Source organism: Polypterus senegalus, chromosome 18 (assembly GCF_016835505.1).
Source record: "Polypterus senegalus isolate Bchr_013 chromosome 18, ASM1683550v1, whole genome shotgun sequence".
NCBI lineage: Eukaryota > Metazoa > Chordata > Cladistia > Polypteriformes > Polypteridae > Polypterus > Polypterus senegalus.
The window spans coordinates 12,099,085-12,124,382 of record NC_053171.1 but is presented as its reverse complement, the minus strand read 5'-3'; the positions used below and the strand labels follow the sequence as shown (position 1 = coordinate 12,124,382).

General features: G+C 40.4%; 1 protein-coding gene and 1 long non-coding RNA gene across 4 annotated transcripts in view; both read left to right on the top strand.

Annotated features, from left to right (window-relative positions):
- LOC120518740 (zinc finger and BTB domain-containing protein 18) overlaps positions 1-7,460 on the top strand; it is a 38,489-nt gene extending 31,029 nt beyond the window's left edge. For all 3 annotated transcript variants that reach the window (XM_039741683.1, XM_039741685.1, XM_039741684.1), the window contains exon 2: positions 3,752-7,460. In XM_039741683.1, coding sequence (XP_039597617.1) covers positions 3,783-5,639 — 1,857 coding nt within the window. In that variant the 5' untranslated portion in view covers positions 3,752-3,782 and the 3' untranslated portion in view covers positions 5,640-7,460. The remainder of the gene's footprint in view (positions 1-3,751) is intronic.
- Positions 7,461-15,698: 8,238 nt separating this feature from the next.
- LOC120518327 overlaps positions 15,699-25,298 on the top strand; it is a 133,149-nt gene continuing 123,549 nt past the window's right edge. The window contains exon 1 of the long non-coding RNA XR_005631229.1: positions 15,699-15,803. This is a non-coding gene — a long non-coding RNA (uncharacterized LOC120518327). The remainder of the gene's footprint in view (positions 15,804-25,298) is intronic.

Below are 25,298 nucleotides of genomic sequence, written 5' to 3'. Positions count from 1 at the left end.
TATTGGAAATAAATAATGTGAAAGAAGGAACATAACAAGAACTGGAAAGTTGAATCAAACAAGTGTCACAAAAACGAGACCTAAACAGATAAAGGTTTGGAGCAGCCACCCATATAATATGGTATCCCGGCTGAAAAAGTCGTTTTTATCAGATAACCAGCACTGAAGTGCATACAGCTGAGTCCAGAACAAGACTGAGGGAAAAGGGGCAGGCTTTTAAAGGGGAAGACAGGAAGTGAGGTCATAATGATCAGGCATGTGTTCTTCAATCATTGGATCACGCCTGGACTTGACGTCAGAGGGGCCGGAGCTGGTAAGGTCTACTTCCATTGGCTCGGTCCCGGAAGTGACGTCAAGAGAGCCAGGTGGAATCTTCCGGGAATGGTCAACAGGAAAGGGAGAAAAAGAGTCAGTTCACTCTGCCACATCCTGGCATGCCTCAGAACTGCCTTCACTCAAGCCCTTTAGCCGCCTCCCATGCGCACGTGTGTGACACAAGCTAAATGTGACATTAATTTAATTTATATTAAAATACACAGTACCTATAAAATGGAGTTTTAGACATTTGGTTAAAACTGAATTTTCCCAAAACTTAATTAAGATGCACCAGATTATTGTAGTAACCTTCCATAAATTCCTGAAAGACCTGGCTGTTTGTCTTCAGACTGTGAAATAGTAAATATCCCTGTGCACTCTGACAAACAAAGCTGTCCATGGACTGGAACTGACAGACTGTTCAATGCTCATTTTTCAAATCTCAGTAACTTTAGTAAGTTGTGACGTATAATTAAACATGTTTACATTTTCAAACCCACTTAATTCAATAGCGCCATGGGGAGTTTGAGCCTCTCCTTGTAGCATTCCTTGTGAAGGCGGATTGCAGCACTGAAGAGTTTATCAGTCTACGTAGTGTAATTAAATAGAATTGCCTTATTATCAAAATCACCCTTACTGATACTGTATTGGACTTTAATCAGCATAAGAAGAATATGCATTAACTGTGAATTCATCTTAATGTGAATATGTGGCACAATTGACTTTTCCAGAAAATTTTAGTTATAGCCTTCATTTAACAATCTTAGCAAGTCGGAGGCAGTTGGCATTATGATCCCATGAAGTCTGCCTTAACTAGGTAACTTAGTCCAACTAGTCCACGATTTAATCCAGCAAAATCAAACAGGTTTGATGTTGCCTTTAGTCGTAGGGGCAGGCTGTGTGAACATGAGAGATGACACTCCGTGCATAAAGAGCGCAGGTGTTTTTCCCTTGGAAACAGAAGAGAAGCTTGTCTGTGTGATGTTTCGTGTTTTATTTGCCATGACATAATGGAAAAAAGATAAAAAGGCCAAGATTACAACTGAGTTTGTCATACCTATTAACCTTTTCTGCAACACCGGCATTGTCAGGCAGCAAGCTATTGGCTATCGGTAAAAGCGGGTGAGCACAGCTGTTTGCTAAAAATTCATCACACAGTCAGTAAATTTGACATGCTGAGTGATTTTTCAGTCATGTAAACTGTATTGGTTCTGCAACTTCAGTCATTCAGCAAGTCTGCCATAACCATCCAACAAGAAGGTATATAATGACTGACATCAGCTTAGGCAGACATCTTATTAAAAGATGATTTGTTATCTTCAAATGAAGCGTGGAAGTTCGGTAGCTTTTATTAATCCTTGGCGTTGTGTGTGTGTGTATGTATACTTTTTGAGGTGCAAATGAGGGAGAGTAGAACCATTTACTGCCAGTGTCTAAAAAAAAGAACAAAAATGAGTTTGTGGTGGCGCGGCAGAAGTCGGGCATGATATATGCCTTTGCGGCTTCTCAAAATTGTGTCACACTCGAGCAGGACTGGGTTAGGGAGCTCTGTCCCACGGGACTGTGTTCCTCAGACTGAGACATGGTCTTCCGGGAGCCCTCAAATTTATGTTATCCCGACCGGAAGAGGCCTCACTGGGAGCTTCTCGGAGCAACAGAGGAGAAAACAGACAGTATTGTTAGCGTTGGCACCCCCTCTTTCCCCGGCAAGGTATTGCATACCTTTCCTGAACCTGGAAGGTGTTCCTCAGGTGCCCATGTGTGACAAGTTGTTACACTCTCACACCAGGATGGCCTCTGAAAGATCTCCACACTGTATGTCTAACAGGATCAAGCATGGATGATTTCTAAGATAAATAGGTGTATACATTAACATCATTATGCTTTAACATATTAGTTAACTAGCTACCTGCTTTGCATTACAATCATCATTGATTTCTTGCATGTATGAGATGAGCAAAAAAAATGCGTGGGCAAGAACTGATAGCTGTACTGATTCACTGCTAAAAGAATAATTGGAAGAGGACTAACAGAATGAAAGTGCATTAGAGAGTGAGTGAGGGAGGGAGGGAGCCAAGATCAAGTGCACACAAAAGGCATAACGTGGGTTTAAACAGATACAGAGAGAAGATGGGACAACATCAATCCATATTTTTATTCTGCCCAATATACCTATGCAATCTAAGGAAGTAGATTTTCAAAATTAAAGAGTTCATTTCAATGATTTGTGCAGATGACATGACATTAAATAGAATGGGTGCTATGGTGCATTGAAAAGAAAAAAGAAAAAAAACAACAGAAGGGGACCCATAGATAAAAGTGGATGTAGCTGCAAAGAGAGGTGTTAACTTAAGTTCATTTGTTACTCATTTTAAAAGTGCCAGCCAGACTCTGTAGAATGCTCCTCCTGTGTACAGAACTTGGTGCCATCTTGTTTCCCTGGTTACCCGGGGACAGACTGCTTTGAAAAGCTATATTACGGTTTAATTAACTTCATACAGTAATCCATTGTCTTGTTCTGCTTTATGTAGCACAGGCTTGGCAAAGTGTGAGTATGAAGTTAATTATATAGGAAATCCTTTTTAACTGAATTATTAAGCCTCTTCATTTTATTAGTCCGTAGACATTTATCTCTTAACACTGCAGCAACACCTGCCTCACCTCCATTTTTAACCAAGGACGGTGAGCATGACAGTAGCGAAGCCGCAATAAATCCAGCATCCTCTACTGACAGGCAGTGAAATTGCAAGCTGCCTATGGAGGAATTACATTAAGCCTGCGGGCATTAATATATCATGAACGATGCAAGATATGAAATACAATAGATAGCCTAACTCACTTTTTATTACTCGGCCAGATTTCTTCCCAGAGGTCGGGTTTAAATCAAGTACAAGAGTTAAAGTAAGAAAGAAAGATAAACAGGACTTCCACTGGTAAAAGAAAATAAGGATGAGTACTTTAATGGCATAGCGCAAACAATTCAGAATGCTTTTCATTATGAAACAAGAGTGTGCTGCACATCTTTATTACAGATACCTGAGAAATCAAGTTTGTTAATGAGTCTCAAATGGTGTAGAAAATGTGGATCGAAAGAACTGCATGCTTGATTATGAAAGAACTGAAATTTATAAGGCTTAAGCAATGAGCTGCTATAAGTAAAACCTTGAAGGTTCCTGCTCCTCATAGCTCTTAGTTAGACTCGACCAGGGATAAAAATGCATGGAGCTCTTTTAATTCTCATTTTGTTCTTTTTTTTTTTTCTTTTCTTTTGTTCAGCATGTTATTGATATAAAATAAATAGCAGTCTTTTGTAGTGCAGTGTATGGACATTGGATTTGAAATCATTTTTGTCTTTTGTTATTTGTTCCAGCCACATGATTTTGATTGGGGCAGTAAGGATGAATGCGCTCATTCATTTTTTTGTTCTCGTTTTTAGGATTTGAAAGACGATTATTACTGCTACCTCCATGGATTCCCCAGGCCGGAATTCCAATAGCGTTATTCCGGAGTCTTCTCTCATGGATGATTTTAGCAAGAGAAAAATTATGAAACAACGAACAAGGCCCAGTCTGTTGCTGTACAGCCTGGATCGCACACGGAAACGTGAAACTTCCCTAGCCTTAGGGTGCCAGAGGTCTGAGGAGACCAATTCTCAAAATCTAAGCTGGAGGAATTCACATTTTCTCTCTGAGCATTGGAACCCCAAGAAAGACTTGGACACTGATCTGCTGCAAGATATACATATTAGTTCGGTGAAATCCAAAATGTCTGGCCATTTCTCAGACGTGCCTGAAGATTTAGATTCTCAGCCAATAGATCTGTCCAAGAAAAAAACAGACCCACCAGTACAAACTCATGATGTAGATAAGAAAGAACCACTTTGCTTGAAGGTGACAGGTGAAAAGTCTCAAGATGAACCAGCAGTGACAGCCCTTGCTAAAGAAGAGCAGGATACAACTCACCTTGAACATAAAAACAAAAAGGCTGCAGAAGAAGGAGTAGGTCTTCTCGGTGGACGAGAATGTTTTTCAGACCAAACAGCAGCTCGTGAGACGGAGAGCAGTCACAAAAAGGAAGGTCTGAGCATCATGAAGCTGTACCGAAGTGAGAGAAGTAATGGGAACAGCTTGGTTATGGAGGTGGACTTGGTTGGTGAATCCGAAGTTAAGCTAGTTGGTGAGAGCCCACTGAATGGCCTGGGTGAATCGTGCTTACAAAGTACAGTATCAAGCAACACACCATATTGCACATCTGAGAATTCAAGCAAAGACCGATCCTGTTACTCAGATTATTTGTTATCGTCCAGTGAAGATAGTGCAGGACCCTGCCAGGACTCCACTTCCAAAACTGAAGACAAGGAATCTAAAGGTTATCTCCTCATCGATGATAAAGGGATTCCATATATCTTCACAGGAGACCATGCATCATCAGAGTACTTGGGTACCGCAGGCACAGCTTCTGTGACTGGAGCCTCTAGAGGATTTTTGAGTTTACATGTTCATGATGAAGGCTACACTTTATCTAAACGAAAACGGAGCATACCTGCCACAGCAATGAGCGAGAAGACTTTAAACGCTTTGAAAGCTGGGCAGAGTGGATCAGTAGCAGTGGTTACACATTCTTCCGACCTTCGTGATGGTGAAGTACTTGGTACCATGGCATCTAAAGAGGACCAGGATATTTCCTCAGTTTTAAGCTCAGCCTCTACTTCTACATATACCTTAACATTTCCATCCACTGGTGTTACTTCTCCAGGGAAGGCTGCAGCTTCAAATAGTGCTCCTAAACGGGTGCTGTACTGCCAGGTCTGCTTCCGCGCCTTTTTCTACCTCTCAGACTTGGAGCGACATAGCATCACTCACTCGGAGCACAAGCCTTATGTATGTGGTGAGTGTGGAAAACGTTTTAAAAGATCTAGTCACCTGGAAAGACATAAACACATCCACACTGGTCAGCGGAACTATGCTTGCGCCATATGCGGTAAGCGCTTCCGGGAGGCCGGTGAGCTGATGCGCCACCAGCGAGTGCATACTGGTGAAAAGCCATACCAGTGCGAGGACTGCCACATGCGCTTTGCAGAGAGGAACACATTGAGGCGGCACATTAAGCGGAAGCATGCCAGGGAGGGTCTGTTCTCAGATGAGCCACAAGGGGAGATGCTTATGAGGGCCAGTGGTGACCTCTCTGACAGTAAGCTGGGTTGGTACTCTGGCAGCTCTGCTGTTCCTGGGGAGTGCAGTGAGGGGGAAGACAATGAGGAGATGGCCAGTGTGAGCAAAGATGAAGAGACTTTGAAAAAAGAAGAAGAGGATACTGTCCTCTGATCAAGAGAACAAAAATAAAGACTTGACCTGCACTTGAATCGGTGAACTTGGCTTTGCTTACTTGGAAATAGAAAATGACAGCTGCACCCTGTGAGGTCTAGGATGCCCAGCCCTCATATGAGGCTAAGTTGCCTGGCACTTGGCTGCTGGTGGCCCAAGGTGCTCAGCCCCTGAAGCTGCCTCCTACAGATCTCTATATGCCCCCTGCTGGGCCAAAATGCCAGGCTTCTCCCTTAACTGGTAGGAAGGGGGTGGGCAAGGTGGGACATGTTGCCCCCAAAGTTGACACATTTGATATGTGATCGGTGAATGGCACAGTTCTGTTCCAGTTGCAAAACAGAACATGAAGGATACCTTAGATAAAAGTCCCCCAAAATATTCAGCCCCCTCATGTTATTAGGTGAGTGGCTGTCAATTGCTGCCATATATGTTTAATGGTCTGTAAATATGAAGTGTCCCATGTGCAAAGTGTCTGATCAGGGTAGCTCTTTGTTCTCCTCTGCTAAGCATCTTGAGAAGAAGTAATCCCCAAAGAGTGTCAATTTCAATGATATTGCTGCACCTTAGTGGTGCTGTTAGTCCTTTGGTGAGGTACATTTCTCTGTTACCCTTTTGTTATGTATCTTCCTTTTTTCATTTTTGGCAGTTTATTTATGCATACAGGGGCCATGAAATTAAGAGCATTTTTTTAATGTTAGCCATGTGTTGGAAAAGGAAGGACTGGAGGGTTCTGAAACTCCACCTTGGGACTGAAATTTTGTTCTCAATTTATTGCAGTTAATATAAAGAATAGCTTTCTGAATGGTTTCAGGAACATTCATGGAGAGTGGTGTTATGTTTCATTTTTATTTGCACAATGCTAGTAAGGATGCCACTATACTGTCTACACGTGACAATATACATCCTATAAATGGAATTCCCCTATGATCAGTCAAATTAATAGTCAGCCAGGCAGTGTGGTCAGCTAGTGGCTGAGGCATTTGACTGTAAACATCAATGGTGTTGGTATTTGACCCATGAAAAAGTGACATAACTTGCCTATGCTATGCTTGCACAAATATTGAAAACACTGTACTTGTAAGGACCTTTGAGGTGGTCTTTACTATGAAAAGGCGCTATTTAAAATAGTCATTGCTTTCTAAAATATAGTGACGGTGCTAACTCAATAAACACTTAAAACAGTGGGTTCTCCAACCCTGCTGGACTGTAAATCGCAAAGTTCCTGATTCAGACCCCACTACTCACTCACTGTGGGATCTTTTGTGAGTGACTTCACCTAGCAGTGCTTACCTTGTATAAAAATGCACGTGTAACACAGCTTGGGACTATAGGAGTGTATGATATAAAATTCTTTAATTTCATCAATAGTCATTTTTTTCTAGTGTACAGCCTCTCACTCATACAGATGTATAATTTTTATATTTGGAGTGATGCCATAAAGTGGACCAAAGATGTGCTGTGATTGTGACATCTTACAGATTCCAGTCTAGCTCCGTATCCATTTTGTATGAAATAAACATACGGGGTGTCCATAAAGTCTGTGTGCAATTTAAAATAGTTGTAACTTTGTAAGTATATGTGATAGAATCTGTAAAAAGGATTAGAATGAAGAAACACATTTTTTATTGTTCTTGTTCATTTTCAACATGTGCACCATCATTACTAATAACAAAGGGTAAGACGATTCTGTAGTTCTTGGAAAACTTTTTCAAGCTGATTTTCAGTAATACCAGCAATCACATCAGTTATCCTAGCTTGCAAGTCTTGTAAAGATCGAGGTTTGGTTGAATAAACATTAGTTTTCACATGTCCCCATAAAAAGAAATCCATTGGAGTCAAATCTGGCGAACGCGGAGGCCAAGAAAATGGGCCACCTCTTCCAATCCATCTGTTAGGGAATTTGTCATGTAGAAACTGTCTAACATGCAAAGCAAAGTGACAAGGAGCACCATCTTGTTGAAGCACTGTATTCTCTATCAGTCCTAATTGTTCAGGTTGAGGAATAAAGTAATTTTGCAGCATTTCTACATAGCTATCACCATTAACAACATGCCCTTCAAAAAAGAATGGCCCCATGACTTGATTTTTTCCCAAAACACACCACACATTAACTTTGGGAGAATCTCTTTCATGTTCCCCAGATACGGCAAAAATAAAACTTCTAAACACAAAAAAAAAAAAATAAACTAGATACACCAAGCTTTCTAATCCTTTTTATGAATTCTTTCTATCACTATTTTAAATTGTGCACGGACTTTATGGGCACCCTGTATTTACAAAATCAGATCTGGATCACGTGTTTCTAGTTGATCTGGATACAATTGCAGCATCTTTGATCCAAACTGCAAAAATACTGTAGATTGATAGATAGCACTTTATTTGTCCCCTTCGAGAAATTTAGCTTCTAACAGAAGCTCACTAAGTAAATAAGTAGCAGTAGTAATAATAATAATAATTATTATTATTGTTATTATTACAGACAAATACCAGAATAACTAAAAAGAAAGAAAAACATTTGACTTGGCTAAAGATAAAAAGAGAAGCCACAGTCACAGTGAGGCATTATGAATGTGAATTGCCGTAGGTATAAAAGAGCCCCAGTAGCATTTCTTCTCACACTTCTGCTGAATAATTCATTCCTGAAAGTACTCCAGTCTGTAGTGGCAGCATTTTATATGTCTCAGATGAGTATGTACAAGCTCAAATATATCATATATGCAGATTTATATAACATCCATCCATTTTCTAAACCCGCTTTTCCCTGAGCAGGGGTAGCTGGAGTCTATCCCAGCAAGTACAGGGCCCAAGGCAGGAACAACCCTTGCTGTTCTTTTGCAGACTCCTTAGCCGGTGTTAACACAAGTGCAGTGAATGATGAGAAAGTCTGTCTGAGTTATACATATAGACTCTGGTTATGTCATTTATATACAGTACTGTGCAAAAGTTTTAGGCAGGTTAGAAAAAATGCTGTAAACAAAGAATGCTTTCAAAAATGGAAGTGTTAATCATTTATTTTCATCAATCAACAAAATGCAGTGAATGAACAAAAGAGAAATCTAAGTCAAATCAACATTTGGTGTGACCACCCTTTGCCTTCAAAACAGCATCAATTCTTCTAGGTACACTTGCACACAGTTTTTGAAGGAACTCGGCTGGTAGGTTGTTCCAAACATCTTGGAGAACTAACCACAGATCTTCTGTGGATGTAGGCTTCCTCACATCCTTCTGTCTCTTCATGTAATCCCACACACACTCGATGATGTTGAGATCAGGGCTCTGTGGAGGTCATACCATCACTTCTAGGACTTCTTGTTCTTCTTTACGCTGAAGATAGTTCTTAATGACTTTGGCTGTATGTTTGGGGCCGTTGTCCTGCTGCAGAATAAATTTGGAGCCAATCATACGCCTCCCTGATGGTATTGCATGATGGATAAGTATCTGGCTGTATTTCTCATCATTGAGAACACCATTAATCCTGACCAAATCTCCAACTCCATTTGCAGAAATGCAGCCCCAAACGTTCAAGGAACCTCCACCATGCTTCACTGTTGCCTGCAGACACTCATTATTGTACCGCTCTCCAGCCCTTCGACGAACTAGCTGCCTTCTGCTACAGCCAAATATTTCAAATTTTGACTCATCAGTCCAGAGCACCTGCTGCCATTTTTCTGCACCCCAGTTCCTATGTTTTCGTGCATACTTGAGTCGCTTGGCCTTGTTTCCAAGTCGGAGGTATGGCTTTTTGACTGCAACTCTTCCATGAAAACCACTTCTGGCCAGACTTCTCCGGACAGTAGATGGGTGTACCAGGGTCCCACTGGTTTCTGCCAGTTTTGAGCTGATGGCACTGCTGGACATCTTCTGATTTCGAAGGGTAATAAGCTTGATGTGTCTTTCATCTGCTGCACTAAGTTTCCTCGGCCGACCACTGCGTCTACGATCCTCAACGTTGCCCGTTTCTTTGTGCTTCTTCAAAAGAGCTTGAACAGCACATCTTGAAACCTCAGTCTGCTTTGAAATCTTTGTCTGGGAGAGACCTTGCTGATGCAGTATAACTACCTTGTGTCTTGTTGCTGTGCTCAATCTTGCCATGACATGAAACTGTCTTCCACAACCTCACCTTGGTAGCAGAGTTTGGCTGTTCCTCACCCAGTTTTAAGCCTCCTACGCAGCTGTTTCTGTTTCAGTTGATGACTGTGTTTCAACCAACGTGTGACATTGATGATCATTAGCACCTGTTTGGTATAATTGGTTGATCGTACACCTGACTAGAATCCTACAAAATCCCTGACTTTGTGCAAGTGTACCTATAAGAATTGATGCTGGTTTGAAGGTAAAAGGTAGTAACACCAAATACAGGGAGTGCAGAATTATTAGGCAAGTTGTATTTTTGAGGATTAATTTTAATATGGAACAAACACAGTGCTATCAGTCAATCCAAAATGTTAATAAACCTGAAACCTGAATGTTTCACAACGGAAATGTGAGTGTGAACATCATCAGGGGAATACATATGTGCGCACAATTATTAGGCAACTATTAGTGTGCAGATTTATTATGCAACTAAAGGAAAAATGAAAATTTTCCCATCTCACTTGTTTATTTTCATCTGTTATAGTGAGAATAATAAACAAACACCTCAAAATTTACAAATAAACATCTCTGACATTTCAAAAAAAATCAATCAATCAATCAATGACCAATATAGCCACCCTTCTTTCCAATAACCGTCATAAGCCTTTCCATTCATGGAGTCTGTCAGTTTCTTGATCTGTTGACGATCAGCTTTTTGTGGAGCAGTGACTACAGCCTCCCAGACACTCTTCAGAGAGGTGTATTGTTTTTCTCCCCCGTAAATCTAGCGTTTAAGAAGTGCCCACAAGTTCTCGATAGGGTTTAGGTCAGATGAGGAAGGGGGCCATGTCATTATTCCTTCATCTTTAAGGCCTTTACTGGCTGGCCACGCAGTGGAGAACTTCGATGCAAGTGATGGAGCATTGGCCTGCATAAAAATCATGGTCTTCTTCCTGTATCACTGTTTGAAGAAAGTGTCTTCGAAAAACTGGCAGTAGGTTTGGGAGTTGATTTTGAGTTCATCTTCAATGCAAAAGGTCCAACTAGCTCATCTTTAAAAATACCAGCTCATACCCCACCTCCACGTTGGAGTGGAGCTCTGTGCCCATTACTGATCCACAGGTCCATCCATCTGGTCCATCAAGAGTCACTCTCATCTCATCGGTCCATAAAACCTTTGAAAAAATCTGTCTTCAGATATTTCTTGGCCCAGTTTTGACGTTTCAACTTATGTTTCTTGTTCAGTGGTGGTTGGGTTTCAGCCCTCCTTACCTTGGCCATGTCTTTGAGCACTGAACACCTTGTACTTCTGGGCACTCCAGGTAGGTTGCAGCTCTGGAATATGAAAGTACTGGAGGATAATGGGTTCCTGGTAGCTTCACGTTTGATTCTTCTCAAATCTTTGGCAGCTAATTTGCGTCTTTTGTTCTCAACACGTTTCTTGTGACCCTCTTGACTATTTGCAACAAAATGTTTGATGGTTCTGTGATCACACACCAATATCTTAGCAATTCCAAAAGTGCTGCATCCCTCTGAAAGACTTTTTACAATTTTTGACTTTTCAGAGTCAGTTAAATCTCTTTTTTGGCCCATTTTGCCTGAGGAAAACTAGCTGCCTAATAATTCTGCACACCTTGATATAGGGTGTTGATCTCCTTAGGCCACACCCTCCCTCATTACACAAATACACATCACCTGACGTGCTTAAATCCAATAAGCATTCAAGTTAATACAGCTTGGAGTTGGAATATACGCATTAAAAATGATGATATGGTCAAAATACTCACTTGCCTAATAATTGTGCACACAGTGTATTGATTTGATTTAGATTTTTCTTTTCTTCGCTCACTTTGCATTTTGTAAATTGATAAAAATAAACAATCATTATTTATATTTCTGAAAGCATTCTTTGTTTGCAGCAATTTTTCACACCTGCCTAAAACCTTTGCACAGTACTGTAAGTGGGAACAATCCGTGGACAGACAGACACACACACACACACAGTAGGGCCAATTTAGCACTGCCAGTTCACCAAACCCGATTGTCTTTGCACTGTGGGAGGAAACCCACACGAATATGGGGTCTCAAAGCCAGTTAATTCAGTTTAGGGTTGTGAGGGGCACTATATCCAGGGTTGTTTTCTGTCTTGTGCCCAGTGCTGCCAGGATAAGCTACGGCTCATTTGACACTAAATTAAATTTGTTCTGTTTAGTAAATAGACGGGAATCGTTGACGCATTGGTAGCACTGCTGCCTCGTAGCTAAAAAGCTGGGGTTCATGTCACAGGTGTTCCTTGTGAGGAGTTGCCATGTTCTGACTGGGTTTCAAGTGGGTGCTTTGGTTTTCTCCCCCACTCCAAAGACATTCATGTTAGGTGAATGTGTGTATGTCTTATGTGTTCACCTGGCAATGGACTGGCACCCCTGTCTGTGTATTATTCCTATTTATGCAAACAGTATAACCAGAGTCATCATTCACTACACTTGCATTAACACAGGCTAAAGAATTTATAAAATAACAACATTTATTAAGAGTTGACTGATTCAACATATTATTTCCATATCATTCAGTCGATGTGTGTCTTCCTATGAGCCTGTAACAAATAAGCAAGTGGAATAAAATATCTGAAAAAACAATAATATTCTTTTAGTATAAGTGGAAGACTGTGTTTGTGTGCCCTGGGTGGAGTGTAGGCTGTGTATTCAGTCACTGATGTGAGGCTTCTTGAAGTGACATTAAACACTCTAATCTGGCACTTTTTATATAAAAACTATTTAGTGTTATTTTTGCAGCTCTGAGCAGTGAAGCATTGCAGTAAATGTGCATCATTAGCCATGTAAAGATGTCTGGCTCACTTGCTGAGGATGCAATGAGGTTTTGGTATAAAGTCAGATTTTCCAGTTTGGTAGCATTTATATTTGCTTCAGTATAAATGTATCAGTTTTCGAACAATAAGAAGCCAGCAAGTACCCAAGTGGCAAAGGAGCTGGGCTGAAGTCCACAAGTGTTTATTGCCCAGTAGTGTCTCAGTCTGACCTACCAATGTTCACGTAATTCACAGACAAATCTTTGAAATTCTTTCAGATGTTTTTTTATATTTGCACTACACAAAAAGGCTTGTTTTTGCATTGCTAAAGGACATTGTGATGGTATCCACTATGAAGGGATTTTATCAATAAATTTTGTTTGATACACTGTTGGTTCTTTAACTTACTAAACTGGTGTAGGAGAATGCTGCCACTTCAGACTTCACAACCTACTTATGGAGTGACCTTTCACATTATGGGGGAAAAAAAGACTCAATTGTACTGTACCTGTAAAGCCTCTTTGGATGGGGTTAATGTTACCACTGAGGCCAGAGCTGAGTTGTTATTTTAGTGGGAATGTCTCATAAACAGAGTGCTTATTTTCCCCCAAGAGACGTCTAAGACCAGCATACAGTATGGAGGTTTACATGTTTCTTTAGAGGTGGCTCACAGACAGATAAAGTGACTTGATCAGAGTCGAACCACATGTCACAAGTGAGAGAAAAACTTGTGTTTTAGGTCCAGTGCTTTAGCCACTATACCACATGGCTTGCTGGCAGCATGTCCATGCCATTCAAAGACTTCAGTCGTATTAAAGATATTTTAATTCAAATTAATATTATGTTTCAAGCAGAATAAAAGTATTACTTGCTTCTCTTACTAATGCAGAAACATCAAAAATGAAGCAACAATATATTACACAATGCAGTAACATTCTATAGCAGATACAGATCACTAAACGACCGTACAAAACCTGTGTGCACCCTCAGTCGTGGGGTTCACAGCAGCTACCGCTTGTCATTTAACATAAATTTGTAGCAATTTGCATTCACTCTGTGTTACATTGCAGGCCAGTTTTACCTGAAAGAACAGCTACTGTAATTAAATCAGAATGAGCAGTGTTGTTGTGTTTAACTTTGAAATGGACCCAACAGGATTTGTTTTGTTCATTGTTCCTTCAGTAAAATACAAATGCCTATTTAGATGTATTGAGTATTTTTTCAAACCATAAAATATCCACAAAGTTTTCAGTCTACCTGTGGATAGCAGTATTAGCACCGGCAGTCCACTCTGAAACACTTTGGTGTTCTTAGGTAAGATTGTGACTGCGCTTCATTTTTTTATAAGAACCCTGAGTGTTGATGGATACAAATGCTTGTAAAACTTTCAAGTTATTTCATTGCATTCTTGTGATGTTTCATGGGGATTCTGAATACTTGAGACATTTTTAAAATGTACTTAATTAGCTAGTCCTCCATAAAATAATAATTAGTACACCCGGTCTTCATTTACGAACAGTGCAATTTAACTGCTTCATGTTTTCAGGAATATTTCATGTCAAAAACAGCAGAAAATGATTTAACTGTACATCTCCTTTTTTGTTTAGACTCACCTCACTATGCTGTCTCCCTATTTAAATCTTCTACTGTTTAAGGGGTACATATCTTCTGAAAATGCTAAGCTAAGCAGTTTATGCTCTTGATATTTTTAAATATGGAATTTACAAGCATTGCTAGAAAACTGAAAATTAGAATTAAATTGTAAGTTTTTTAATTTAAGAAGCAAATTTATGAACTAAAATGTTTTGTTAGCCTTGTTCCTCAGGGGGCCACAGTCAGCCACTATTAGATACAATATTTTGTGGTGTATTTAAATTCCATCCATCCATTTTCTAAATCCTCTTAATCCCATCCTGAGTTGCATCGAGCCTCAGTGGCAAGGCAGGAACCAGTATATGGACAGAGTGCCAGTCCATAGCGGTGTACATCAGTTCATACCCTAAAGTGTGGTGCTGTCACATTTTAAACTTCAAATCCTGGGACCGCGCTCCTTCTCTGCACTAGCACCTCTTACGATTCTTTAGGAGATGACCTCCCAAGATTACAGCTCACTGTGGTTTCAACGTTAAACTCTATTCCTTTTGACAATTTTTTTTTTATTATGTTGAAATTTTTATTTCACATTTATGTTCTTATTGCTTACAGTTGATTTCTCTTCAGTAGCTTTCACAGTTTTTCTTAATCTGTAATCCAATTGTTTGTTTTTTTTTTAATTGTGCTTTGATGCTGTCTTCCAAATGGTGGCACTATTTAACATGTAAAAGATGAGCAGTGTGGTGTGAAAGCTGCCCTCAGTAAATTATCTTGCATTCTGGAAAATGCCTATTTTGCTGAAAACATTGATTGAAATGGAAATTGTGTACATTGCTAGCTGTTATAGCTGATGCCAGAGCGTTTCAGTTTAGATTTGGGGTTTAATCTTTGAACTTTGCTTGAGTTGTCCATTGTCACCTGTCGGTGTTGAGAAATGTGAACGGTCATTTATTTATTTATTGAAGCCACATTCTTCTCCTTGCATTTCAGCATTAGTGTTTATAGTCTTCTTTGTGGACCAAGGAAGAGTTCTCAGCCACCGGTGTCTTCTGGTTTTTGTTAAAACTGAAGCTGTTAATTACTTTAATTAATCATTCTCTTTTTTTTTTTTTTCTTTTCTTCAAATGATGGTTTATTAGATGCCTTTGATAAGATGCTTTGCCTGTAAGATACTATGGGGAGACCTTTAATTGTCTTATGTTTGTCTGGTTTCTCGAGCAGTAATACGGAATAACCCCTTCCCTAACAATTTTTGAATCAATATTATGTCTAAAAATCATTTTTGATTTTATTTTTGAATTTATTGGTTAAATAAAGATAGAAATGTAATTGCGTTTTGATTGTAGTGTTTTATTTGGTCGCTTATTTACTGCACAATGCACAGTTTTTTTTTTATATCAGTTGATTTATTGAATGATGTTATAAGCCCAAAACGGAAGAAAAAAGTGTAACTCTTTGCTACCTCAAACTTGTATAAAGCAAATACTTTATTCATAATTTATTATAATTTTGATTACTTTGAAGTAAATCAACTTACATTATATCTGAGAAGGAATAATTAATCCCTCTTTTTTTGAAGAGTCAGGGAAGGGTTTAGAAACAGCAAAACCTGAAGACAAAGCAACCTTTGACTAGATCTCCACCCTCACCTGAGGACAGATCATCTGTCAGCCTGATTCTGCATTATGAAGGTAGGGCGTTTTAACTTTGTTTGAATGTGCATAGTCAAAAGAGTTTGGTCAGAAAGTTCATATTACACGGCTCAACCTGTAAATGTCTTACTGCACTCTGCGCCCGGCATTCAGTGAAGAGCACTATGCAGAAATAAACTGACTTGAAAATTGCTTACTGTGGAATGTCCTCAGAAGGGCTCTTACACTGTGTCCCAGAGGTGCAGTGAACATGACACTGCCAGTATTGTTAATTTGTACAGTATAAAATAATTTATATGCCTCGGTAGCTATGTCACTGGGTGCAGTAAAATTAGTTTAAAGGACAGCAGTCACATTTTTCAATCTTTTAATAATGAGCTTTGAAAACATCACAGCCTGAAATGTAAAATCACTAAAGAAGACTGGCTGGGTGACATCACTGGTCTGATATTGAAATGGTCAATCACTGGTGGTTGGTGGACGGGCAGCTCACACTGCCATGCTGATTCTTGGGACTTAATATTAGCTCAGTATTAGACTAGTGATCTCACCGCTCTAGTCCTCTCCTTCATTTGCATAATCTTAGTGAGTCACCTGCAGTTGGTGGCACACACCCGTGAAGGCCAGTGGCCTAGTCTGACATTCCCAGTGACTCACTCTATCCAACTAGTCCACGACTTTCCCCGACATAATCCAAACAGGTTTCATTTTGTATTAGTCAAAGGTGAAGGCTCCGTGGGCTTTAAGCGGTGACGGCCAATGAATGTTCTTCTAGAAGTACAGTTCATATAATGCAGGGACAAGGAAAAAGGAGCAAAGGTAATTTGGACCTGACAAACAGAAAAGAAGCTTTCTCATGTTTTACATACCATGACACAATGGAAAAAAAAAAAGTCGTACAGCACCGGCACCATCTGGCAGTGTGTTATTGACTATCAGGAAAAGGGCAGACTGTGCTGTAAAGTTGTTGTGCAGTTGCTAAATTTGATATACCCAAACATTTTCAGTTGTGTAAGTTAACATGGTTTGGCGATGATATCAGCAACAGCAGTGCAAGTCACATAGCGTGACATTGATTTTATATAAAAACTGCATTCTTTCATTTTGTGATATTTTCAAAGCACCTATGTGAAAGGATTCTTCTCACTATTAAAAGATATAAACACATGACCATTCCCCTTTAAGGGCAACTGAGTTTCTGTGCACAAGACCATGGCAGAGGCAGTACCTCAATGAACAATGAGGCAGACAAGATGTACACACAGCATGGTATGAGCACAGCCGGTCTCACTTGGTCTTTGTGCCATAGTGTGTGAGACACACTGAGAGTCGGAGAGGTGGACGTCTTGCTCTTCCTCGGGGAAAATGGGAGACACATTTTGTAGAATAGAGAACAAAAGTGCACCACCTTCCTAATTTCACTGTTGATATCCTTGCCTACTTTTTGTATTCCAATGCCTGCTCACCTAAACTTAAATTCCCATAAATTCAAATTCTGCTGTACTCTGTATTCTCATATATACACTTTTTTTTGAAGAAATAATTTCAATATTGCTACAATTTCTTGTTCCTTTTCCACATTTGTACCAGTCAAATTTATGTTAATGGATTTATTATTAATAGAATATGACTTGTTGCACCACTTCAACAAATGGTGACTGCTAACAGCTGCTCGGGGCTAATGTTGGAGAGCTATGGCACAGGCCTTGCATCTGTTCATTATAAAAGTAAAGTGCTGCTGAGTTTTTTTCTTTTCTTTTCTTTTTTTTAATTAAAGCTGGCACCCATTGGCCACATTGTGCCATTTGCCATGTCATGTTTATATACTTTCATTGTAAAAGAGCATTTATTTTAGGGATACAGAATTGGCATTGATGGGTTGCTGACGACATGTTTCTTCTCAATAAATCAGAAAGAGTTAAGGAAGTATCACATTGGGTATCCTGGATGGCCATGGTAACTCTAGGTCCTAATCGTCACAAGCTGAGTGATATTTATAAATAAACCTCTTTACCCGGTTGTCGTTTTGCTTTAGTGTTTACTGCTTGTAAAAACACTTTGTGATTACGCACTCTATAAAGGTGTTTGATGGTTACATTCACATCCCAAAGATAGATAAATAGATAGATAGTTTATTGATCCCAAGGGATTAGGTTAGGTTCATTGGCCTCTCTAGGTTAGCCTGGTTTGAGTAAGTGTACACTGTATATGATAGATCCCTCCCTTTTGATGCTGGGATAGGCAACTTGAGACACAAAACTGGAACAAGAGATTGCAGAAAACAAATGTATGGATCTCCCATCAAGCAGTCCCATAGCGTTGTCCTCTTGTCTTTAAGCTGTTTGGAATGAGTCAGGTCTGTTCTCTCTAAAAGGTTCCTATCATTAAACAGCAAGATTCTAAAGAATCGACAGTAGAGTCGATGAATCAAATGTTAATTAGTAGTTATTTTTCAGTCCAGGGTCCCCACAAGTGACTTACCCTTCATTTGCATAAGTGACTTGACTGAAACTAATTAAATGAAATACAGTCACAAGATCACAAGCACAACAGAAACATGAGCAGCTATCAGACAGAAAGTTTACATTTATCCATTCAGGTCGTAGCAGCACCCAAATAACCCCGACACAAATAAGCCATTTGGGTGCAGGTTTAAACAAAGAGTATTTTTATTGAATAAAGTACCTTTTACAGGTTCATCATTTACTCATCACAATCCCAGTCGCAATTCTTTTTACTCTTTTGTTCTCCTTTGCTCTCCTCCACGTAAAACGTGTCTGCCTCCTCCAAACACTAACACACAGGGTATGGTGGAGCACATGCTTTTCAGCCTGAACCCGGGATTACGTCTGGTACAAATGGGCCTTCTAGAACCACTTTGGGTCAGGTAGAACCTCCTTGTGACAGGGAAGCCTTCCTCCAGCAGCTCCCCCTAGCGGCACCTGAGGACCCCAATAGGGCTGTCCACCAAAACTACAGCTCCCATGCAGCCCTACAGGTTTCCAAATGGGAGCCATACCAGAAGAGCATACCATAACCCAGTGTACTTGTGTCTCCCCCTGGCCTTCCTTTTTGTCGGCTTCCATATTGGGAAAGGTAAAAGATAATAGATGCACATTTTGACAGTCTTAAATCAGTGTTCACAGGTCTCTCTTTCTATCAGCTCTGCACATCTCCATTCTGCCATTTTTTCCCCCTAATTCTTTGCTAAACTGCTCAAGCTCTGCCAGGTGTCATGGTGATCATGGGTGAACAGCCTTTTTCAAGGGCAATCAGAAATTCTCAGTTGGCTTGAGATATGGGCACTGACTTGGCCACACCAGGGCTGGACTTTAATATTGTTGTTAAGCCATTCCTGTGTAGCTTTTGATTGTTGCCTTGCTTGAAAACAGATCTTCTCCCAAGGCGCAGGTCTCTTTCAGACTTCATCAAGAGTTTCCTCCAGGATTTCCCCATATTTTCCTCTATAATCATTTTACCCTCCCAAGCCTTCAGGACCTGCTGCAGAGAAGCATCCCCATAGCCTGAAAGTGCCATCTCCACGCTTCACAGTGAGGGTTGTCTGTTTTTGATAATGTGTGGTATTCAAAAAACATAATTTTAGTCTCATCAGACCTTAGAATTTTCTCCCAGTTGACCTCAAAGTCTCCCATGTGCCTTCTGGCAAAAACAGTGGCCTTCTCTTTCTCACTTACTCATAGAGCTGTGACTGGTGAAGCATCCAACAGCACTTGTTGTCTGCACATTCTCTCCACTCCTAACCGTTTAAGCTTGTCACTCCTTCACAGTTCTCATAGGCCTCTCTAGGCTCTCGCTCACTAGTCGTCTTCGTACACAATCACTCAGATTTTTGTGGATGGCCCGCTCTAGGCAGATCTGCAACTGTGTCATACTCACTCATACAGTGACTTGAATGTTTTCATTTCTTCACAGAGTTGCCTTGAGTAACATGTGAAAACTTTCAAGGGGATGAATACTTGTGTCTGTCTATCTATCTATCTATCAATTATATAGTGCCTTTCATATCTATCTATCTGTCTATCATTATATAGTGCCTTTTCTGTCTATGTATGTATTATATAGTGCCTTTCATATCTATTTATCGTATAGTGTCTTTCATATATCTGTCTATCTAGCTAGCAAGCACACAGCCAGAGCACCCAGTGACGCTGAATTTCTCCTTTAAGGTTCAGCTTTATGTAGCCCAAAACTGGGTCTCCCAATTCCAAAATGACTGCCCTGATAGTTTTGAATGGTATTCTTTATTGCAATCATCATCATCGGTCGGCTGCTCATGCGAGTATCACTACGTGATGGCGCTTGTGCAGGCGAGAACGATCTTCTGCCACGCAACCCGGTCCTGGGCCGCCTTTTCGATCTCTGTCACAGTCACTCTCTCGTTGCAGATAGAATTGGAGATGTACTGGGCATATGTGAGCGCGGGCCTTTCACGTCTGGCCTTGCCTAGTTGTACCGGCGGGACGTACAATGCGTATTTCCTGATTAGTTCATCTGGTGGACGACGAAGCATGTGGCCCACCCATGTCAGTTGACGCTGTAGGACTGTAGTTGATAGTGGTTGTTGTTCGACATGGGCGTAGATTTCCGAGACAGGTATGTGATCGATTCGCTTGATGTTGAGGATTACTCGATAGCAGTTGGTTGCAAAACTATCGAGAGTGTTTTTGAGCTGGTTTGTTATGATCCAAGTTTCGCTGCCGTATAGGAGTATGCTTAGACAGGAGGCTTTAAACAGGCGCACTTTGAGGCGTATGGAGATGTTGTTGGCTTGCCAGATGCTTTTTAATTTCCAAAAGGGCCCCATGCTTGTCCTTTACGTATCTTGATGTCATTCGATGTAGTCTATCTATCTATCTTTATTGCAAAACATATATAAATTATAGTTTATTTACTGTTCAGCTAAATTGTCTTACTTGACACTTCTTATTGTTTTGCTCTGGCTATTCGTCGCTTGTTTTCGATGGACAGGCAGAGGTATGAATGGCAGTGTTACTGTTGTTTTTAGTCTGTTAGTCGTCTGTTATTATTTACATCCATGTATATTTATCAGTACAATTTGTTTTACACAAATATGCAGTGTACTCTTTAATATTGTTTTGGGAGTGTAGAAATAAGCAACATAGATGATGAAGCACAGGGAGAATTTAGTATAATGTAGCAGCCAACTACAGTAATTGGACCAAATGCTCTGCGGACAAAGATGTGAGCAAAAAAATAAAAAGAACTCGAGAGTGGCAGTTGGAGAAGTGCAGTGTCTGCCTTCATCTTGAGGTCACCAGATCTGCAGATCAACAATTAGACGGTACGTTCATGCCATCTGGCCTTTTGGAATTGTCGCCAGTAGAAAGCCCTTGTGACAAAAAGAAGCAGATTGAAGCAGCTGCCGTTTGCTAAACACCATTAGGATTTTGATTGGAACCGGGTGCTGTGGTCAGATGAGTCCAAAATTGAACTCTTTGACCCCTCACTCCAACAGTATGTTTTGCTTCTGGAGATGGATGCGTATAAATAAAAGACGCTTCTGCCTGCTGTGAAATGTGGCACAGGATCCTTGTTTTGCTTGCATTGGGTCTGGTGTCTTTTTTAAGTAGAGTGGTGTGATGAGCTGTACTGAGCATTAAGATATTTTGGCCAAAACCCTGGTGGCTTTGGCCAGACGGTTGTGTTGTTTTCGTGCTGATTTGGGGGTGAAGCAGGGGGCTTTCAGTTTTGTTTATGGCTCTAGGCCAACGTCAGAATTGTCAAAGAAGTGGTTAATTTGAAATGAAATCAACATTTGGCTGCTGGTCTTCTCGGGGTCTGGACTTAGGCCCAATTGAAAACCGGTGATTTAAATCAAAAAGGACCCGAGGACATCAAGAATAGTGGAGGGAGCCAAGACTTCATTAAATGAAATAGCTGAAGACCTATCACCGTATTTTGTGTGTTTAAGACACAGACACTAAGCACGGCACACAATATGCAATAAATTTCAACAACCTTTTGAGAAAAAGTATTCATTAGTAAATAATTACATCAGAATAAAATCCTGTGCCTTCTCTGTATTTAAAAGTGGGCAGCACAGTATTTTGGCTAGGTCACATTATGTCTAACTTTGTGTATTTTCAGAGCTCAACTCCTTTTACTCTTTTATTTCCTTTTGCAGATGCTTGCTGGTGCAGCCCTTCCTAAAAGCGTGTGTACACTTATATAGCCATCATTCTGTTCATTTACTGAAATAGGGTCAGGGAGAGCTGGAGCTTATATCCGCTGCATAGCATATTTAGTCAGTGGCCACTTTGTTAGGTCCACCTGCATGTTAACACAGGCATACTGGTCCACCAAGCAGCCAGTCATGTAGACCTGCTCAGAAGGTTCAGTTATTGTTCTGCTCAGCATTAGAATGGCCAAGACATGATCTGCCTCATTGTTTCCCAGCCTTACTTGTTTTCCCATATAAATGTCTTCGTGACCCTCAGGAGGAGGGGGGGGAATTCCCCCCTTTAATGAATCAAGTAAGATTGTCAGAGCTTATCCACCTTGGTGAACCAATATGAACAATAGCAAGTTGCGACCCACCAGCGGCATCCCCGCTACCCATGGGTTGAGAAACACTAAGTGACTGTGGTATGATCAGTGGTGACATCTGTGATGGTCACAGTATCTCACAAGCAGCCTGCTTCTTGGGACATCCATGCACTACAGCGTGTAATATTTACAAGGAATGGCAGGTCCATGGGCAAAAATTCGGTCAGAGGAGAATGGACAGACGTGTTCAAGATAAGCTATAAAACCCTTAAATATGAGACCCTCACACCAGTGGTTGCCAGGTTTAAATCCTGGAGACACCCTGAGACCGCTGGTTGTCATCCTAACTGATTTCACATTCAATACTGGACTCCAACATTAATTAAATAAACTGTTACTCTCTGGTTTGTGTGTGTGTTTGTATCAATTCAGAAATTACAAATTATTTATGCTAAAATTTTATTGAATGAAACAGGAATGTGTGTGTAGCATATGTAAGAATTGCTTTTTAAGTACAGACACAGCCAAAAGTATTGGTGCCCTTAAACTATTTAAAGAAGAATCGCAATTTTCTAGGATATGAGCAAAACCTGACAAACGTAACTGACATCAGTTATTGTTTATTCCATATTCTACAGAGCAGACACTATGGAATATCTCCAGAAATATACTGTACATACAGATCCATACAGTGGTGTGAAAAACTATTTGCCCCCTTCCTGATTTCTTATTCTTTTGCATGTTTGTCACACAAAATGTTTCTGATCATCAAACACATTTAACCATTAGTCAAATATAACACAAGTAAACACAAAATGCAGTTTTTAAATGATGGTTTTTATTATTTAGGGAGAAAAAAAAAAATCCAAACCTACATGGCCCTGTGTGAAAAAGTAATTGCCCCCTGAACCTAATAACTGGTTGGGCCACCCTTAGCAGCAATAACTGCAATCAAGCGTTTGCGATAACTTGCAATGAGTCTTTTACTGCGCTCTGGAGGAATTTTGGCCCACTCATCTTTGCAGCATTGTTGTAATTCAGCTTTATTTGAGGGTTTTCTAGCATGAACTGCCTTTTTAAGGTCATGCCATAGCATCTCAATTGGATTCAGGTCAGGACTTTGACTAGGCCACTCCAAAGTCTTCATTTTGTTTTTCTTCAGCCATTCAGAGGTGGATTTGCTGGTGTGTTTTGGGTCATTGTCCTGTTGCAGCACCCAAGATCGCTTCAGCTTGAGTTGACGAACAGATGGCCGGACATTCTCCTTCAGGATTTTTTGGTAGACAGTAGAATTCATGGTTCCATCTATCACAGCAAGCCTTCCAGGTTCTGAAGCAGCAAAACAACCCCAGACCATCACACTACCACCACCATATTTTACTGTTGGTATGATGTTCTTTTTCTGAAATCCTGTGTTCCTTTTACTCCAGACATTTGACTTCCAAAAAGTTCAACTTTGGTCTCATCAATCCACAAGGTATTTTCCCAAAAGTCTTGGCAATCATTGAGATGTTTCTTAGCAAAATTGAGACGAGCCCTAATGTTCTTTTTGCTTAACAGTGGTTTGTCTTGGAAATCTGCCATGCAGGCCGTTTTGCCCAGTCTCTTTCTTATGGTGGAGTCGTGAACACTGACCTTAATTGAGGCAAGTGAGGCCTGCAGTTCTTTAGACATTGTCCTGGGGTCTTTTGTGACCTCTCGAATGAGTCGTCTCTGCGCTCTTGGGGTAATTTTGGTCCGCCGGCCACTCCTGGGAAGGTTCACCACTGTTCCATGTTTTTGCCATTTGTGGATAATGGCTCTCACTGTGGTTCGCTGGAGTCCCAAAGCTTTAGAAATGGCTTTATAACCTTTACCAGACTGATAGATCTCAATTACTTCTGTTCTCATTTGTTCCTGAATTTCTTTGGATCTTGGCATGATGTCTAGCTTTTGAGGTGCTTTTGGTCTACTTCTCTGTGTCAGGCAGCTCCTATTGAAGTGATTTCTTGATTGAAACAGGTGTGGCAGTAATCAGGAAATTGAACTCAGGTGTGATACACCACAGTTAGGTGATTTTTTAACAAGGGGGCAATTACCTTTTCACACAGGGCCATGTAGGTTTGGATTTTTTTTTTCTCCCTGAATAATAAAAGCCATCATTTAAAAACTGCATTTTGTGTTTACTTGTGTTATATTTGACTAATGGTTAAATGTGTTTGATGATCAGAAACATTTTGTGTGACAAACATGCAAAAGAATAAGAAATCAGGAAGGGGGCAAATAGTTTTTCACACCACTGTATATCTTTTACATATACACTCACTGCATGTGCTCTTAGGACCACCGTACTAACACTCGGCAGGGCCTCCCTTTGCTGAAAATACAGCCTTAATTCTTCACGGTATCAGATACACAAGATTTTGGAAACATTCCTTTGGGATTCTGCTCCATGTTGACATGATTGTGTCACAGTGTCTGAAGGTTCATACTGTGAATTTCCTTTTCTACCACATCTCAAAGGTGTTGTACTGCATTCAGATCTGGTCACTTAGAAGGACAGTTAAGTCAGTGAATTCAACGTCATGTTCATTAAACCAGTTGGCTTTGTGACAGTGTGCCGTTGTCAAGCTGGAAGTAGCCATTACCAGGTGGGTCAGTTGCGGCCAAGAAAAGATGTACATGGTCAGCAATAATACAGTCTTGGTCAAAAGTTTTGAGAATGTATTGGTTTTCGCGAAGTTTGTTGCTTCTGTGTTTTTAGGTCTTTTTGTCAGATGTTTCTGTGGCTTAGTGAAGTAGAATTTCAAGCATTTTGTTTGTTTCAAAGCGTTTTATTGACAACTACACTAAGTTTATGCACAGAGTCAATATTTGCAGTGTTGGCCCTTCTTTCTTTTTCAAGACCTCCGCAATTTACCCTGGTAGGCTGTCAGTCAACTTCTGGGCCAAGTCCTGACTGAAGGCAGCTCATTCTTGCATAATCGATGCTTGGCTTTTGTCAGAATTTGTGGGTTTTTGTTTGTC